The sequence below is a fragment of the Mandrillus leucophaeus genome, unplaced genomic scaffold (genome assembly GCF_000951045.1).
Source record: "Mandrillus leucophaeus isolate KB7577 unplaced genomic scaffold, Mleu.le_1.0 Scaffold35, whole genome shotgun sequence".
Taxonomy (NCBI): Eukaryota; Metazoa; Chordata; class Mammalia; order Primates; family Cercopithecidae; genus Mandrillus; species Mandrillus leucophaeus.
In genome coordinates, this window is record NW_012103698.1 from 5,505,744 (window position 1) to 5,524,125 (window position 18,382).

The 18,382-nt window shown below is 41.5% G+C and overlaps 1 protein-coding gene across 1 annotated transcript in view; it reads left to right on the plus strand.

Annotated features, from left to right (window-relative positions):
- Positions 1–18,382, plus strand: part of RASGRP1 (RAS guanyl releasing protein 1 (calcium and DAG-regulated)) — a 96,528-nt gene that overhangs the window by 40,132 nt on the left and 38,014 nt on the right. Inside the window, exons 3-6 of the mRNA XM_011989326.1 lie at positions 8,085–8,190; positions 15,079–15,141; positions 16,023–16,154; positions 18,103–18,256. Coding sequence (XP_011844716.1) covers positions 8,085–8,190; positions 15,079–15,141; positions 16,023–16,154; positions 18,103–18,256 — 455 coding nt within the window. The remainder of the gene's footprint in view (positions 1–8,084; positions 8,191–15,078; positions 15,142–16,022; positions 16,155–18,102; positions 18,257–18,382) is intronic.

The window sequence follows — 18,382 nt, forward strand, 5'->3', positions numbered from 1 at the left end:
AAGCTTGTGTATTGTCCATGTTATGGTATGCCCCAGCCATTACAAGTAAATAATTAAAAGCTAATTGTAACCAAGATATTCAGAGCTCCATAAATTCCTGGACACCGTAATATGACAAGAAATAGACACTAGTCTAACTATATGGCAGGCTCTTCTACGTGGGCCAGGGTATGACACACCAGGTTATCCCAGAAAGAAGAACAGGACAAGCTTTACGAGGAACTGAGCTTCCCTTCTCCCAAATTCTCACCTTATCTTAACAGTTTTATTCTTGGTTTAGGGCACCAACCACTTCAAGAAACTGCTGTTGCAATGTGGATTTCTCCGAGAGGATTCATCCTTTGAAGTCCTTGTCTCCTGCAGAGAAATTTGTTGATCTGGGTTAACCGTCCAGTCACTGGGCAAGGCCCAGAGGGCATGAGATTAGGAGTGAGATGAGGAGCGGAATGGGTTCAGGAACACCTGGGGAGCAAGGAGACCAGACAGGAAGGAATACAGAAGGAAGCCCAGCGAGCACCAGCCCTCTTGAGGAGGCTTGCAGCTGCGGTGTGTGCATGCTGGAGCTGGCCCACACCTGTCCTGAAAGCTGACTGCAAGCATCTCTTCCTAGCCGCATGTTCAGTGACTCCATGTTGGTAGCTTGAAACTGGCCATAGTGGAAGTATTTACACCATGCAGATATGTGAACACTACAAACCAGGCTTCCTCCCGCTTCTCTCCCAGGAGAGCTTTTCATTAAACTCTTACAAGCATGCTGCTGGTGGCAACCATAATGGATTCTCCAACTTTCCCTTGAGGCGGGACTTAATCCTTAGCAGATCACTTGCTTTCTCCTGATTGTTCTCCTCCCCTGAGTCTTGAGGGGCTGGGGACTAACAGAGACCAAAGTGGCCTTGGTGACATGTGTGAAATGGCTCAGGTCTTAGAAGGTATACAAGTGCAAAGTTTGTATCACCACATTCTTTTATCACATGCACTTCCTGCCTAAGTTGCTGCTGTCAGTTCTAAAACACTAAACAAACAACGACTAGAAAACAAACTACTGAGCTTATTTTCAGCTTGCCAATTTTTATACACTCTCCAAACAGGATTTAATGAATGTAATAGTCTTGCTGACAAGTAGATTTTATTTCTTTGGAATATTTATCACATAGTTATTTATTTAGAATTCTGTGTATATACCTACCAGGCTCAACCTAGACCCAGCCTATCCATGTTTCTGGAGATACTGACCTCCATTATCAACCTCAGCCTTACCACAGGCTCTACTCTAACCTTGTCCCCAGGTTTTCTGATCCCAGCTTTCCCATTGCCACCCTCTGGCCTCTGGTTGTGGCACACCTGTTATTTCATGTTAGGCCCTCAATGCTGACAGCTTGCCTATCCTTCATATACCAGTCTGTCTCTGTTACACTCAAAATCCCTTCACACATCAAGAGATTTCCTTGGAAACCAAAATGAAGGAGAAGAAGTGACTGTTCTGGAGTTGCTGTCTGGTGCTGGACATTTGTTTTCATGTTTCATGTTCATCTTGCAGCGAGGCGTTTCCATCTCATCCCCCAGACAAGCCTTCACTGTAGGAAAGCTGGCCACCACCTCTTATCAGCAAGGAGCAGAGTCTGCGTCGCCACCCTTTGCCAGTTTTCTCTCACGAGACTCTGATCATCAGGGAGCAGGTCTTCTCTCTCACAGGCAAGCAGCTTATTTCAGGCAATGACAGCAGTTTTCATATAGTTCTTCAGATCTCTTTTAGTACCTAGGACAGTGCTTTCCATAGGGTGGATTCATTATCTTGTTGGTTAGTGGTGTCAAAAAATTATTTCTAATTGAAGTAGAATGAACAGTTGTTATACAGAATAGTTAGGAAGCCGTATCCTCATTGGAGGGGTACAAGTAGAGGCTAGACAACCACTTACCTGTGATGGTTTTAGGAGGGAATAATGCATTTGGATAGAAAGAAAAGGTAGAAGATGGCTAGTCTTTTCCACCCTGATTGTCTGTGATCTCATAAACTATGGGATGCCAGCACTGAGTCTAATGGTGGAAAATAGGCTGTTGGCCCAGAGACAAATGACTCTCCAGAATCCACTTGGTTTTTCTGTTTTCTTGAGCAGGCGGTCTGCAGGTTGGGTGAGTCTTTAATTAATGTGCTTCTCTAGCAGCGTACATTACTCCCCTAGTCAAATGGCAGAGTATGTAAGATCAACATTGTGTACCCCACTGAGGCTTCAACCCTTTAAAGTCTTTTCCTGTAAGTGTAAGGAGAAGCAGATGGTAATGAAAAAATATGCACATTTTATTATGCATTGCACATTTTACTTATTAGAATTTTTAGTATGACACCCTGCATTTTAAAAAGCCTAAAGATGAAAACAAAATGGAATTATTCATTGAAATATTTAAATCAGCTTGCAGCAATTATCTCAAAATATGAAAATAAAATCTAGCAGCCTGGAAGGTAGATCTTCCTTGACCACCCACTTTGAAAATCTTTTCTTTCAAAGGGAGCCTCTTCCTCTCAAAAAGGAAGACGTGCATGCTGTACGGAATGAGGGCAGGAAGGGACACATCCCTCATGAGATTGTATAGAGGCTGGAGCTTGTGTGTGGGAGAGCTGGTGGTGGGAATGAGGGCAGGTGACTACAATGAACCATTCTCTCGTTGAAAAGTAGAACCAGGACTGGAGAGGAGTTACCTCGGAGTTCTGGACTGGGTGTAGAGAGAGAGTGTTTCTGTCTGCTGCTTCCCTAACCACGTCTTTGCCTCCCATTGCCGAGTGAGTCATCCTCTCCCGGCCTTACCATTTGCCAGCACTCACTCCCACAGACACCATGTGAGGATTAACAAGCCGCATTGTGGGAACATCACTGAAACTCTGTGGAAGAAGCGGTGCAAGGTAAAAGTGAAGTGTGAATATGATAGTGAATCTTAAGCACAGAACCCTGAGTTCTTAAAGGCAATTTTCAAGATTAGTATCAATCAACCAAAGCTCACAAGAGTTCTTCAGAAATCACCAGAGTACAAAAACTATGTCACGAAATGTGCAGCGGCTGTGACCTTAGTGAGATTTCTTAGACTTGTAGCCATAAGGACTGGAAGAGTTCGTAAAGCTCAGCTCCCACTTTATTCTTGAATTCCTTATCCTGACAAATGGTGATTCAGCATGCAGCCGGGTATAGTGGAAAGAGAAGGGGCTCTGGAATCAGAAAGACCTTGGGCCAGGTCCCAGCTCCTCCACCCATTGTCTCTTTGACCTAGAACAAATTACCTAATCTCTCTATGCTTTGATTTCCTCAGCTGTGAGTTGTGAACAATGCCAACATTGCAGGGTGGCTGTTGAGAATTAGAACATGGTTAAAGTGTTTAGCACAGCTCCTGGTATTTAGTAGGGCTTCAATAAATGATAGCTGCTATGCTAATTACAATAATTTTTATTAAGTGTTGTTCTTCAGGCTCTTTTTGAATATCTCTGTGATGGCAATGCTTCCATCATTAGACAGTACTAATGGTTAGAATTGTCTACCACACGTTGTGCCCAATCGTATTTCCTGTAATTTCTATCCATCTACTCTGGTGCTGCCTTTTGTGGCCCCACAGAACAAGTCTAAACATACTCCCACGAAGAACACTTCAGATATTTGAAGACAATTTTAATCTGTTCCCCAAGTTTTCTTCATGGCAAACCCGTTAGTTCCTGGAATCCTTCCATAGGTGACTTAGTTTTGATCCCAACAAGGACACGTCTAAGTCCCTTTTCCTCATATATGAGCATCCATGGGAAGATGCTAACCAGCCATAAAGGAAAGTTGAGATGGCCAGTTTTAGATGCTATCCATACTGAATAAGCTGGCTTTTGTTCCATGGTTCATGTGAACATTCTAATGCATACCCTACAAGTATATTTCACAGTTTCTTCTTTTCACTGTAGTTTCACCATAGTGTTCAGGAATATGAACACTGCTACCTGTGAGGAAGGGTACATTGTAAAGACTGTATTGTCAAATGCTGCATTGAAAAGTCACCCCTTGTAACTGTGGTAGGTTTGATTGCATTATTGCCCCCTGACTTTTTACCTTCTCTATGCTAGTGATGTGTTCCATGTGACTTTGAAGTTCCTGCCCCATGACTTTATATTCAGTAGTGTGACTTGCTTTGGCCAACAGAATGAGTCAGAAGAAACAGTATGCCAGCTCCAAACCTAGGCTTCAGAGGCCTTGGGTATTTCCAGTTTTACCCTCAAGGATCCGCCAACAACAAGAAAAAAACCAACCCCCACAACCCAACGGCCCAAAAAAACCGGGAAGCAAGGAAGCCAAGGCCCCTAACAACAACCAACCCGCAACAACCGAAACCGAACAAACCAAAAAAACCTGAACAAAAAGCAAGGAATAACGCCTTAAAGCAACGAAGTTTGGGAGGGGTGGGTAAGCAAAAATTTTGGGGCAAAAAAAAAATAATAAGGAAAATAAGGGGGGCCAAAAAACATAAAGTAATACTAACCCTACCTGGACAGAGTACAAGTTTAGAAGAATTAATGAAAGACTTACAAAACTATAACCAAGCTAGATGAACACTTTATAAAAATGATTTGCCAAATTGTAACTTTGAATTTCTTTTGCAAACTGTGACCAAGAAGAAAATAAATGTGTATATTTCACAAATGAAATAGGTAATGACAAAAGCAAACTCAATTTCTAAATATATGTAAAAAGTTAAGGTGTTTCCTATTTGACATAGTTCACTCATTTACTTAAGAAATGTTGAATGAGTCATGTGTCAGTACCATTCTAGGCCCTGGAAATATAGTTGTGGGAAAAATGGACAAGGCCCACATCTCGTGAAGCTTGTATTCTACTGGAGATTTAGAAACTAAAAAATTAAATAAATTAAGCAGATAACTTCAGATAATGATAAGTGCTATGAGAAAACTCAGGCAGGGTAAGGAATACCTTAGGTAGTTTAGAGAAGACTTCTCTGAGGATGTGACATTAAAACTAAGACCAAAATGGCATCAATCATTCAAGGGAAGAAAGACTACATTGAAGAGAATAGCAAATGCAAACAGCCTGAGGTAGGAATAAGCTGGGAGTGTTCGAGGTATAATTAGACGTGTGGAGAGGAGTAATGTAGTATGAAGTGAAGTGGATGATATTTAAAGAGGCCAGGACATGTAGTGCTCTTCTGGCCACAGGAAGGGGTCTGTTTTATTCCAAGTGGAGTGGAATCCACTGAAGTGTACTAAGTACACGACTTGCTTTATGGGTTTTAGAAGCTCAGTCCTGACGGCTGTATAGGGAATAGATTGTAGGTGGACAAGAGCGGAAGCAAGGAGTTCGATGAAGTCATTGCATCATGGTGGCTACAACTAGGGTGAGGCCAAGGACGGAGAGAAATGAGCAGGTTTGAGATAAATATTGGAGGTAGAATCAAGACTTCCTGATGGATCGGATGTGAGGGAACATGAGCAATGAAGGATAATGCCTAGGTTTGTAGTTGGGGTAACTGAGAGGATGGTTGGTGGTGCCGTTTCTGGAGATGAGGAAGATGCGAAGAACAGTGAACTCGGAGGAGGGAGAGGTCAGGAATTTTGTTTGAATGAGTTAAGTTTGAACTTAGACGTTGAATGGGATTTGCCAGGTAGGCTGCCGGACATACTAACTGGGTAGTGAAGGCTGAAGATACCAGTTGGGCAGTCATCAGCATATAGATGGTATTTTAGCCAAGGGACTAAACGAATTCATCTAGAATAAAGAAGTGAAAGTTTTATTTTTAATTTAAAATTTCAGAAGTTTTAAATTTTAAAAACTGTCAATAAATAAAAGCAGCAGCAGGAGGACTCAGCCACAGAGCATGCTGACATTTAAAAGCTCAGCAGAAAAAGAGGAGACAGAAGAAGAGCCTGAGAGAGAGGCTGGGAGAGTGTGATGTTATGGAAGCCAAGAGAAGAAAGTGTTCCAGGAAAGAGAGTCATCAACTTGGGTTGTGTTGGGTTGAATGCTACTGAGTCATAAAGTGAGATAAGGACCAAGGAGTAACTATTGGATTTGGCAGTGTGGAGCTGATTGGTAACTTTGAAAATAAAAGATTTAGTGGAATAATGGACACAGAAGTCAAATGGAATGATTGAAAAGTGAATGGGAGAAAAGCTGATAACAGTGAGGTTTTGCTAAAAATGGGAATGGAGAAATAGGTAGCTAGAGAGGATGAGAGTTTAAGGTTCTGTTTTGTTTTATTTGATTTTGAATTGGAGATGCAGAGTCATATTTAAATGACCATGGAAATAAACCCACAGAGAGAAAAGTTGATGCTGTCGGAGAGAAAATGGACAAATGCAGGATCAATGTCCTTGAGAAAGGGGGAGACCTAGAGCACAGTAAAGTGTTGGCCTTCCACGCTAACAGAGGAGGGCCGGGGGTAAGGCAACAGAGTGCCAGTGAAATGGTGAATTTGGGGATGGGAAGACGAAAGACACTGTCAGTTTACATATATGTATATATATTTTGTTGTTTAATTTTAATATATACGCTTTTAAATTATTGAGATGGCCTCACGCTCTGTCACCCAGGCTGGAGTGCAGTGGTGTTATCATAGCTCACTACACCCTCAAACTCCTGACCTCAAGTGATCCTCCCACCTTGACCTCCCAAAGCACTGGGATTACAAGCGTAAGCCACTGTGCCCAGCCACTTATATTTTCTCAAGAGATATGACTTCAGGTCATCATCTGAGGAGCCAAGACTTCTGAATCCTGAGCCCAAAAGCACTGTCCTTCATTTGCCATTTGGTACCCTTGAAGCAGAATGAACATGATAACCCCTTTAATCTCATGTATTTTAACGAGTAATACAGATGACAAAATTCATGTATATTCTTTCATTTGATACTCTTGCCCTGAATAACTGAAGTTCCCAGTCTGGAACAGAATTCAGTTTGTATCAGTGAAGACACTATAATGAAGGGGCTACTTACAGAGATGAGAGTGGAATTAAGAGATGTACCCAGAAACTATCAACAGTCAGAAGTCATTACCACCCTTGGGGCCATTGGGTCAAAGGAGATTAATAGTATTAGATCCAATGAGAGCTGGTGCCATAAAGGGAGGACCAACCAGCATGATCATTCATTGAAGAGATATGTAGTCACTGTCAGGGGAATGGTGTCAACGCAGAGAGAGAATGAAAAACAAATATCCTGACTTCCCTCCACTCCCATGTCTTGCTGGTGCTTCCCAATGGCTAACCCAACTGGAAGCTAGCTGGCAAGTGAGTGGGCTGTCATGGTGAAAGACTCGACCTGGCAATGAATAACCAGCACAGCTCCTAACACTTCATGCCATAAATGTTGAAAAGATTTTAAAAACCGCTCCAAGGGGAATCTTTTTAGCCAATGCCAGTGTATAAATGCATCTGATTATTTGGTGCCAGCTGGGATTTGGAAAACCTGGCTAACCGTGTTCTTTAATACAAATCATCATGAGTACTTGTAATCCACTGGCAATCTTAAAATGCAATGTTTGCCCATAGTCTTTTATTTCCATCCAGAGGCATATTAACCATAAAACTGGAGCAGCATATATTTCAGGGCCGCTCACTTGCATGAGTCCCTTCCCAGGCCATGGGAGGACCCTAGAAGTGTATTCATACGGTCATTTGTTTTTGTAAAATTTGTAAAGGTAAGATATTTTAACTGCAATCTATTAAAAACCAACTTTTCTCACTTTGACCTTAGACAAGTCTCTCCCTGCCCCCACCCTGACCAGTTATATGAACTTTAGGCCCCACAAAACCTGGATCTGCTTCTGCTTTCAGTGAGACTCAAGTGTGCTGATGCGGATTTTATCCCTTTCCCGATTTCACCACTGTGGAGAGGGAAAGGGGTAATTAATGAGCATCACAATGGACATTCTGCAAGGGGAGAATATAGTGGGAGGATGAGAAAAACAGAGGGGGGCGGTGCCAGGGACAAGGGAAGAAAATCACTGTGCCTGAAGGATTGCACCTGAGTCACGGAGGGTGTGCAGGTGTCTACCAGGTGACTAATTTCCTTCCAGGGCCTAACGCAGGTGCTGCTGTTTATATTTTCAGATGCAGATGGAAACCTGTGTCGAAGGAACCACCTGTTGCAAGTCGTCCTGACCATGCATCGGATTATCATCTCCTCTGCAGAACTGCTCCGAAAAGTTGTCACCCTATATCCTTTACCGTAGAGGCTGGCAATCCCAAAATGGGATCCGCCCAAAACAGAGCTTGAAATTCGAAGCAGGCTTTTATTTTTATTGGTTTAAAATAACCCTGAGTGGCAAATAGGTTCATACGTTCTTTCAAGGGTATGGGTGCATGTGTTGGGGGTGTGTTCGCATAACCTCTGTTGGGTGGGGCAATGTTGTCGATGCTGATTGCTCTGGGGGATGGTCAAAGAAATCAGTATGCAAGCACAATCTTCAGTCTCTTAATAGTAAAAAATACTGTGTCTGTAGAGTGTCCAAAATAGACATTCATCCTGTGCAGATTGACACAAGTGCAAGCATGACTCAAAGATAAATTTCTTTCTGGCTTTCCTGTCCAATACTTCAACTTTCTCCACATTCTGAAGAAAGATTCCCAGTGCCACAGCGTCTGGAGGATCTGCTGGTACCTTATTGCTTCAGGCAGGAGGACTGACTGTGCCAAGAAAAACCTGCTGGATTTTAACCTTATTATGGGGTATGAATCAAGTAGGGTGGAGAAGGCTCCTGCTTTCTCCTTCTCGCTGATGACACTGTAAGCAGCAGCCCCCACAGAAGAAGAGTTGTAGGCGGAGTGAGACCGTTTAGCACCCAAGGCTCAGGTCCTTGGTACTGTGTCATGACTTGTAGCTGCTCTAACACTTTCTCACTCTCCTAACTCCCCACGCTTCATCTTACAGCACACAGAAAAGATAAAAACCATCAGGACTGAATCCCTTCTCTATGCCTATTCATGACTCTACCTCTCATCTCAAAGGAGGTATTCTTCAGTAGCACACAAAGTGGGGGAGCATTGGGAGAAGTGCACATAATTAAGAGGTGCAGGTCATAAGTGGGTGCCTCTTCTGCAGAGAATTTTAAACCGTCATGAAACCAACTCAATGTCTACTTTTTATTAACTTCATGTACCAGTGATTATAAACAATATCAGTGATTAAATACTCCTCCCTAAAAACTTGTTTGTTGGCCTAGGGACTAAATTGTACCTGGGGTGGCTGGGCACAGTAACTCACCTGTAATTGCAGCACTTTGGGAGGCCAAAGCGGGCAGATCACTTAAGGTCAGGAGTTCGAGACCAGCCTGGCCAACATGGTGAAACCCCATCTCTACTAAAAATATGAAAATTAGCCGGGTGTGGTGACACATGCCTGTAATTCCAGCTATTCATGAGGCTGAGGCAGGAGAATCACTTGAACCTGGGAAGTGGAGGTTGCAGTGAGCTAAGATTGCACCACTGCACTCCAGCCTGGGCAATGAAGTGAGGCTCTGTCTCAAAAAAAAGAAATTGTACCTTGGGGTTCCTGCCCTTAGTGCACTACTGGGTGCCTACACAGTGGGGCAGATCCCCGTCTCCCCTTCCCATGGTCCCTCATGGTTCTTATAGAATCTTACTCCACCAGCTATTGCCTCTCCTATACTTTCAAACTCCACCTCTTCAATGGCACCTGCCCCTTAGCCTAAAACACATCCAAGTCTTCTCATCGAAAAATCAGCTCTTAACCCTACCTCCCCTTCATTTCATTGTTAGGGTTAAAAATTTGATGTGAAAGCGTCTTAAAATAGTCTACACTCACTATCTCCAATCTCTTTAGTCCTCCTCACTTCGTAACTGTGTTAAGTTGGCCCCCGGTATTTGAACTTTCCTCTGATGTCACCAGTAACCTCCTAACTGCAAAGCCCAATGGCTTTTTCTCATCCTTGTTTCCATTGACCCCCAGAAGCACTGGGCATGACTGACAACCCCGTTCTCCTCCCAGCTGTCCCTCCAGGCTCCTGGAACTGCACCCTCCTGGCTTTCCCACCTCTTGGGTTGTGCCTTCTCCAGCTTTTCACCTAGAGGCTTCTTTGAGCTCTGCTTACATGGAGGTATAATATCCTGGTTTTCCTTTCACTCAGCTTCCTTTCTGTGGGTGATTTCTCACCAGAATTTCTACCACAGTTTCCACCATTCTTCTGTGCTGATGGTGACTTTTAAGTCTGCATTTCTCTAACTTAAACCTTTCCTTTTTTTTTTTTTTTTTTTGGAAATTGGTACGGGGAGAGGGGTCTCACTCTATTGCCTGGTCTGGTCTCAAACTCCTGGCATCAAGTCATCCTCCCACCTCAGCCTCGCAAAGTGCTGGGATTACAGGCATGAGCCACTGTGCCCAGCCGTCTAACCTAAACCATTTTTCTTAGGTTTATACCAGTTTGTCCTGCTAACACTTAAGACTTTAATATATTCATTAGCTCACTGTCCCCACCCACAGCCACTACCTCATTAATTCTCCTTTGACACCGGTACAGCCTTGTTTTGCCTAACTAGGCCACATTCTGAGAAATACATCATTGGGCAACTTTGTCATTGTGTGAACACCATAGGGTGTACTTACACAAACCTAGATGGCGTAGCCTGCTACACTTCTAGGCTAGACGGTACAGCCTGTTGCTCCTGGGCTACAAACCTGTACAGCAGGTTACTGTACTGCATACTATAGGTGGTTGTAGCACGATGGTAAGTATTTATGTATCTAAACATAGAAAAAGTACAGTAAAAATATGGTATAAAAGATTAAAAAATGATATGTATGGGAGACATTTACCGTGAATGGAGCCTGCAGGACTGGAAGTTGCTCTGGGTAGTCAGGGGTGAGTGGTGAGGGAATGTGAAGGCCTAGGACATTACTGTACACAACTGTAGATTTTATAAACACTATATACTTAGGCTATACTAAATTGATAAAAAATACTTCAATAATAATCTAGCTTACTGTGACTTTATGAACTTAATTTTTAAAACTTTGACTCTACACACTGTACAGCTGTGCAAGAATATTTTCTTTATATTCTATAAGCTTTTTTGTTTTAAAAATGTTTAATGTTTATTTACTTTTTAAACTTTGGTGTCAAAATCTAAGACACAAATACAGTAGCCTAGGCCTATATTGGGTCAGGATTATGAAGACATGATGAGGCAACAGGAATTTTTCAGCTTCATTTTAATCTCATGGGACCACTGTCACATATGTGGTCCGTCATGGACCAAAATGTTATGCAGCACGAGTGTATTTTCATGGTCAATTTCAGTTAATAGTGTTAGTATCTATTCTTGCCTAAACCAGTAACATCAGAAGCACTCTTGATTTTTCCCCTGCTTTCACCTCCTACAGTCTGTCACCTGATCCTGGGCTTTGACTTCAGAAATGACTTAGCTGGTCTCTGCTCTCCATTCCTATACCATGCCTTAGTTCATGTCTCCGCAGTCCCTCTCCCGGACCACTGTCCCATACCAGTCTTTGTATCTACATGGTCCGCCTATCCCGCCTCATGGTAGCTACCCTTGAAATTCTTTCCTACAAAGCAAATTGGGCAGGCCATTGCTTCTGAGCCTCTGCAGACTACGGAGTTAATGTCAGCTCCTTAGCTTGCCAGGAAAAGGGCCTCCTCAGTCTGTCCCCAGCGAGTTTTTCCTGCTTCATTCCGTAGCTCTCTGAGAAACCCTGTCCCTTCCTCACTGAATTTCTCAACATACTGGCTGTAATGGGGCCTTTTATAATTCCTGTGCCTTCAAAGCCTCTCTACCCTCTTTTTTTTAGCAAGCTCTTTCAGTACCCTTCTGGGAAGCTTTTCCTGACTTTTCCAGCCCTTCTCCCCTTTTAAAAATACTTCTAGTGTTTTAAAGTAGTATTCTTGATTGAAAATCTGTTTAATTCCTTTGATTTTCATTTTGTATTGCTTAAGTCAAAGTGTGTTTCTCCTCTCTCTGGCCTGGATGTAGTCTGCGCTGGAAAACCCGCAGCGAGTGGGAAGTGTATTTATTCTGTTAGCTAAATGAATCTGTCTCCCTAAACTTCAGTCCATAAGTTTTGCAGTGTAATGCCTGTGTCCTCTGGTCTTTGTAGATGACCGTTTCAAGTAAACTGCAGAACCTTTGTGTCTAGCTGCTGTGATTTCAATTTGGTTAATAATATAAAAGATTGCAAGGGTACTGAAAAGTTGATTGAATTACAAATTAAGCAAGATATAAATATATCTTTGTATTTTAAAAGTACATACACTGTAACTTACCTATTTGTGTGTCATCTCCCCCACTAGACTCTGTTTTTCAAGGACAGGGAGCAAGGCTTATTTATCTTGTATGTAGAACTTAGTTTAGTGGCTATTTCATGGTAGGACACTATAAATGTTGCATTACTATGGGTGCAAACATTGGGATACTTTTTATATTTACAAGAACTTTTACATGTGATAAAGGTGTAACCTGGGGTAGGGGAAGGGATTCTGAGAGTATGAAATAAGACTCCCGTAATGAAAGCCAGGTTAAACATTGAAGGCAAAATTATTTTCTTTCTTTACGCTTAGTTTCCCTGTTCTCTGACCTGGAAGTAATATAATTTTTAGTTAAATAAGCTCAGATGGTCTCCTGATTTCCGTTGTTAAAAGAAGAGAGGGATAAATTTGAAAACATGCTTTGAATAGTTTGGATGCCTGAAAAGTACAGTCAGAACTGTACTGGCACTTTATAGCCATAGTACTAGCTATGAAGAGAAGAAAAAGGTCTGGGGTCTGAGGGTTCCAGCAAACATTGAAGCTGACCAAGATCAGCAGGTGCCTGAGCCGCTCACTGTTTAGCCTGCATGTGCTGGTGTTTGTTTCAGCTCCTGAATGAAGTGAGAAAGAGGGTGCCCTGCTCCCGTGGTGGGCAGCCTTTGCCATGGCATAGGGGCTCTAAGGACCTCTGAATGGCATTCTGAATGGTGCCCAGGCTCAGCACTCACATGTAGACTGACTGGATTTACAGCATTGATGCTGCACCACAGTGTAGCCAACGTGCAGCCAATGTGCACTGTCAGAATACAGTTTTGAAGGAAAGGATAAGGAGCCACTGGGAGAAGGTGAATGACACGGTAAAAGTCACCATGTCAATTTAATGTATCTACTTAGCTTTAAAACAGAAGTGTGGTTTTTGTGCCTTCCCCTTTAAAATGGAAGAATAAAAATTTCAACAAGTAGAACAAACGATAAAAATATAGAATCCGAGAGGTATTTATCTATGTGCCTTATGCCCGAATCTCTTTGCATTGAAGTGATGCATTTTCCTAGTGATGTGGCCTAAAGAAACATAGAGCCATCTCATTCTCACTTCTACCTTCCCACCCAAAGAAAGACAGTCATAAAACTTTCTACATCATGAAGTCTGCCAGTTCCCTGCGCTTATTTTTATGTCAATTAGCTTTGTTGATATGTAGGGTTTTGTGGGTTTTTGTTTTGGTGCTGTGATCTAAAGGGCAGATTTTATAGGCAGTACATGTATTAAAATGTAATTTTTAAAACTAGAAGTCATTTTATTAAAATTACAAATTGTATAACCATAGTTCTTGTTTAGGGTTTCAAGTTTAGCTTGCAAATCTTACTGTTTCTATAAGTCTAGCATGTTTCAGCAAGCATTTTTAAGGGACTTTGAAAAATGTTTCGTTAATTTCAATAATGTTAATTAAATATTTCCAATGGTTTTAAACTACCGTTCTGCATTTTATATCTTAGATAATTTTTAAGTGCTTCAGATACCTCCCTGAATTCTAAATAGTCTTTTTATAAACTCTAATAGATTAAATTTATAAACAGTAAAGCTATCATTATCTTAGATGTTCCAAAGCTATGCATAAACTTAATAAGGTTTCAATTTAAAACCACAAGTCTAAAGAACTTAATTATATATTGCAAATTGAAGTTTCAAGGCTATCATTCTAATATGCTTTTAAACATTACAAGCATATATAATTTCAAAATGCACAGATTTCCTTCCTAACCAAAAAGATCAGTACTACGATTTTTATTCTCTTTTACTTTTATTTAACTCTAAATTTTCCAAAGGTTAAAATGCGTACACCCACAGAAGGAAGACCAGTCCTGTCCCAGTTCATTAAAATTTTTGCTGGGTTGTTCACTGGATTCCTCTCATGGGCCCAGCTGGAATTCACTGAACCCTGTATTGTAGTCATTATGCAGTTTTTAGAAGGAAAACAAGGCATGGCCTTTACGGGCACACAGCCCACACAGCCTGATGCCTCAGTCTGTTGATGGGAAATGGCAGGACCTACTCAGGCTCATCACGGCATTGGAGTTCTCATTTCTTTGACTCTTAAAATAAATGAATATTTTCTTCCATTTATCTTTAAAGATATGTGAACTTGATGAGATCTTGCTATTCTTTCATATTCTTAGAATGCTCAGAATGCAAAGGATCCTTAAGGTGATCTCCAGTTTTGTTTCAGATTCTTCACACGGTTTGTCCGACTTGCTGTTACAATTTATGAGGTCAGTCTACTGACATCCTCTAGATGTATATATTGTAACTTTCATATTATTGTTCTTCATTATCATGACATATCTGAATATGTCTTTCTTCCTCTTCGAATTCACTGCATACATGTGTATCAGTTAAAAGAAACATTTTAAAAGATAAATGGGGCTGCTGTTTTTTCTTTTTTCCTGCTTCATTTGTCCTTCATAGGGGCTGCTTTTTGAGCACAGGCAAGGAGTCATTTGCCCCTTCTTCACTTCTTATAAGTTACCTGTCCTGGGACCTCTTTACACGATTCATTTCTCAGTTCTGCGGTGCTGCTGCCTCCTTCCGTAAGGCAGGTTGACATGGGCTGGAGAGAAAATTACCATAATCGCCTTTCTAGGCGATAATATGTATACAGCTGGACACATCAAGTTGGTTTTTATCCTTTGGCCAGAAAGATAAAGCATCACATTTTCATTTTTTAGAAAAAATATTTTGGAAGGTAGTTTCAGCAAATACTTCCAAAGATGGAAAGTCGTTTGATTTCTGTAACAGAGGCCTCCATTTCCCTTAACCACAGCCCTACCTATAAGGATGCTCTGGCAAAGAATTCACCAGGACTTTGCCTGAAGATCTGCTATTTTGTAAGGTAATGTTTTTTATGTATTTCAAGATTTTGTGGAGCAAGGTGAAATGAAAGGTGAAGCAAGGGACTTTCCCTGCCTCTCCTGACTCTATAGAACACCTTTGGACAGACGGAAAAGAGTGGTCCTTCATAACAGTGAATTTTCTCTGATGTACCTGAGCTTAATTATTTTATACCAACCTTTTTTCAGTCTTTGGTATCAAATGACATAAAGGAGGGAACAGAGAAATAATTAAAGGTCTGTCATTTTCTTTACTTTTATTCTTAATTATACAAGTAATATAGCTTATTATAGAACATTTTTTAAAATGTAGAAAAGAATGTAACTATAATAATGATCACTCATATCCAGTTACCTATTTTGGTATATTTCCTTTGTCTTGTTTTCATGCCAATTTTTTGAGATGAAAATATATATACGGCTTTATATCCTCTAGTTTTCACTTAACTTTATAGCATGAGAATCTTCTCTAGTCATTAAAGACTTTTTGTAAACATTCTTTTTAATAGCCATGTAATATTCGAATATGATAAAGCATAACCTATGAATAGATTGCCTCATTTGGGACATTTGGTTTATCTATGGTTCTGTCCTTTGTAATTATCTCTGACCCACATGATTGCGCCTGAATCTTTGTTATGGTTCCTTTGATTGTGATATGCCTTACCCTACCACAGCATTTGTGTGGAGGGACAGAAGGTTTTCAATGAATAGGCTTCTTCCTTCCCTGCTCCCACCCCAGCTCCTTCAGTATACTAGTAGATGAATCAGACTTTGCCTTTTTCTGAGTTCTCTTTGTGGCAGTAGATTCCTTTGTGAACCCAACACATTGTGAGCCCTAGGTATCAGTTTTGGATTGTGTTTTTTAACCCCCTTCTTGTAGGTATTGGATAACAGAATTCTGGGTCATGTTTAAAATGGATGCCAGCTTGACAGACACTATGGAGGAGTTTCAGGAACTGGTGAAAGCTAAGGGTGAGGAGTTACACTGCCGCCTGATTGACACAACTCAAATGTGAGTGTCAGGGTCTTGACTCATCTTTCGAAACCACCTCCTTCCTGTAATATAATCCCAGTTGCTTGCTAGGCTTCTGACCCCCAGCGGTGACTGCTGCTCTCTTTCACCACTCTGAGAAGCCCCTCACATAGGCAGGTTCAAATTGCCTCACCAAAGTGAAGGCTTGGCATTTAACAGAAAAGCAGAGAAGCTGCACAGTGATAAAGCACTAGGTGACTTATATCCAAGAGCAGAAAAAAGTAAGTCCCAGTCAAAAAGAAATTAGGTAGCAAGATATTGACTAAAATTAATCCAGATCATGAGAAACTGAAAGTGCAAATGACTGAACTCACACTTAATGCAGGAGGCACCCCTGAACTTGTAAATAGGGACAGGACTGCTAAAAAAAAATGCATTCAGGAGAGGGCTTCTAACATGTATGGATGTTTATGAAAGACACTTCAGACTTCCAGAGCCGGATGGGATCCCAGGAATGTTTTAAATTATTCCTTGGAATTCTTATTTATAAGACTGACCCCCTTCTGGGAAAATGAGTGCCTTTCCTAATTAGGGGGAGGGGAATGTATGCAGTGTATGCCAAGGTTTTCACAGTGAGGCTGCTTTATTTTGAAATAGTACAAATCCCTAAGAAATAGACTTCTAGGACTGATAATATATTCTAGAGATCATTTCATCCAACATCCTGATTTTTCTGACTGGGAAATTGAGGCTCAGCAAGAATGTGACTCCTCCGGGGTCCAGCTAGTTAAGCTAGTGACAGAGCATCAGCTAGCCTCTGAGGCCCTGTCCGTGATGCACGATAGCCACATAGAAATGAGTTCAAGATTATATTTCAGAGCCCCAAATAAGTCCGTGTATCAGTTTGGATTCTCTGTACTTCTCTGCTTAAAATTACACAACTTGAAAGATAAGAGATTATTCAATAGTTTCTTCATTTTAAAGATGAAATTAGAGCCCAGGGCAATTCTCAACCCCTGGTCTCCCTGTCCCAATATTTCCTAGCTGACTTTTCTTGAGCAAAATTTTCCACAGTATATTCTGTAGGAATTATTAGTCTGTGGGATATTACTTGGCCAGATATAATTGAGGAATAATGAGTTATGAACTTTCCTTTTGCAGTGCTTTTCAGCGTGTGTAATATGCTCACTGGTCAAAGAGGCTACAAAATTTATAGCACTTCCCAAGCTCACTAACTACAGAACCCTTTTATCAAGAGACAAGGTTCCCAGGAATCGCAGTTTGGAAAAGACAGGCAACCTGCTGTCTTTCAAAATGGGGCCACTTCCCTTTGCTTGTTTAGTGAAGGAAACTGAATAAGAAATGCATGGGTTGATTACAAGAAAATAATGGGGGCAGGGAGCACTCTAGGGTCAGCTAGGCTTCCTTGATCATTTCAGTAGCTGAGGACATTTGAGGAGAATGACACAACTCTGCCAAGAGTGACCACATGTTTCTACACGTGATTCCCTCCCTTTATGACATCTTCTCGCTGTGGTTCTTTGAGCTCTTCCTGGCATGAAAACTGTCTCACTACCTTGGGATTTCCAACCAGATAGAGAATCCCTACCATTCACATGAGATTGAAGGAACACACAAGTGGAATGGAGGGAGCACACATACCACAGGATACACAAAGGGGCCAGGACCAAAGGCAAGGAAACTGACCGATACCTGAGACTCTTTCCTTCCCACTGCCTTAAAGTAAACTCATTTATCCTGTACCCAGCTGCACAGTTAAAAGGCTCACTGAAAACCAGCAAGACCTCTTGGTTGCTGCCATGGAAAAAAACTGATTTGGAGAAACTCTGTGAATGCACTGTTCTGGCCAAGGAAAGTTAGCGAATGGTGTTTTGTATATTCTTGTGAAAAATGTTAACGGATTTACCTGCAAAAAACGATTTATTCCTTTTCCCTGTCTTCTCCCTTTCACATTTACCCACAAAAGCAATGCCCGTGACTGGTCCAGGAAACTTACTCAAAGGATAAAATCAAACACCAGCAAGAAACGGAAAGTCTCCCTGCTCTTTGACCATCTGGAACCGGAAGAGCTATCCGAGCACCTCACCTACCTGGAGTTCAAGTCCTTCCGAAGGATATCAGTACGTACCCAAGGGGCGGGAGAAAAATCTTCCCTGGGGTATTTCTGAAAATAAAATGAGAATTCAACAGCCCATCCACTTCATAACCTTAGAGGCCCCCTCAGTAGTGGCGGGCTTTCCTGCCAG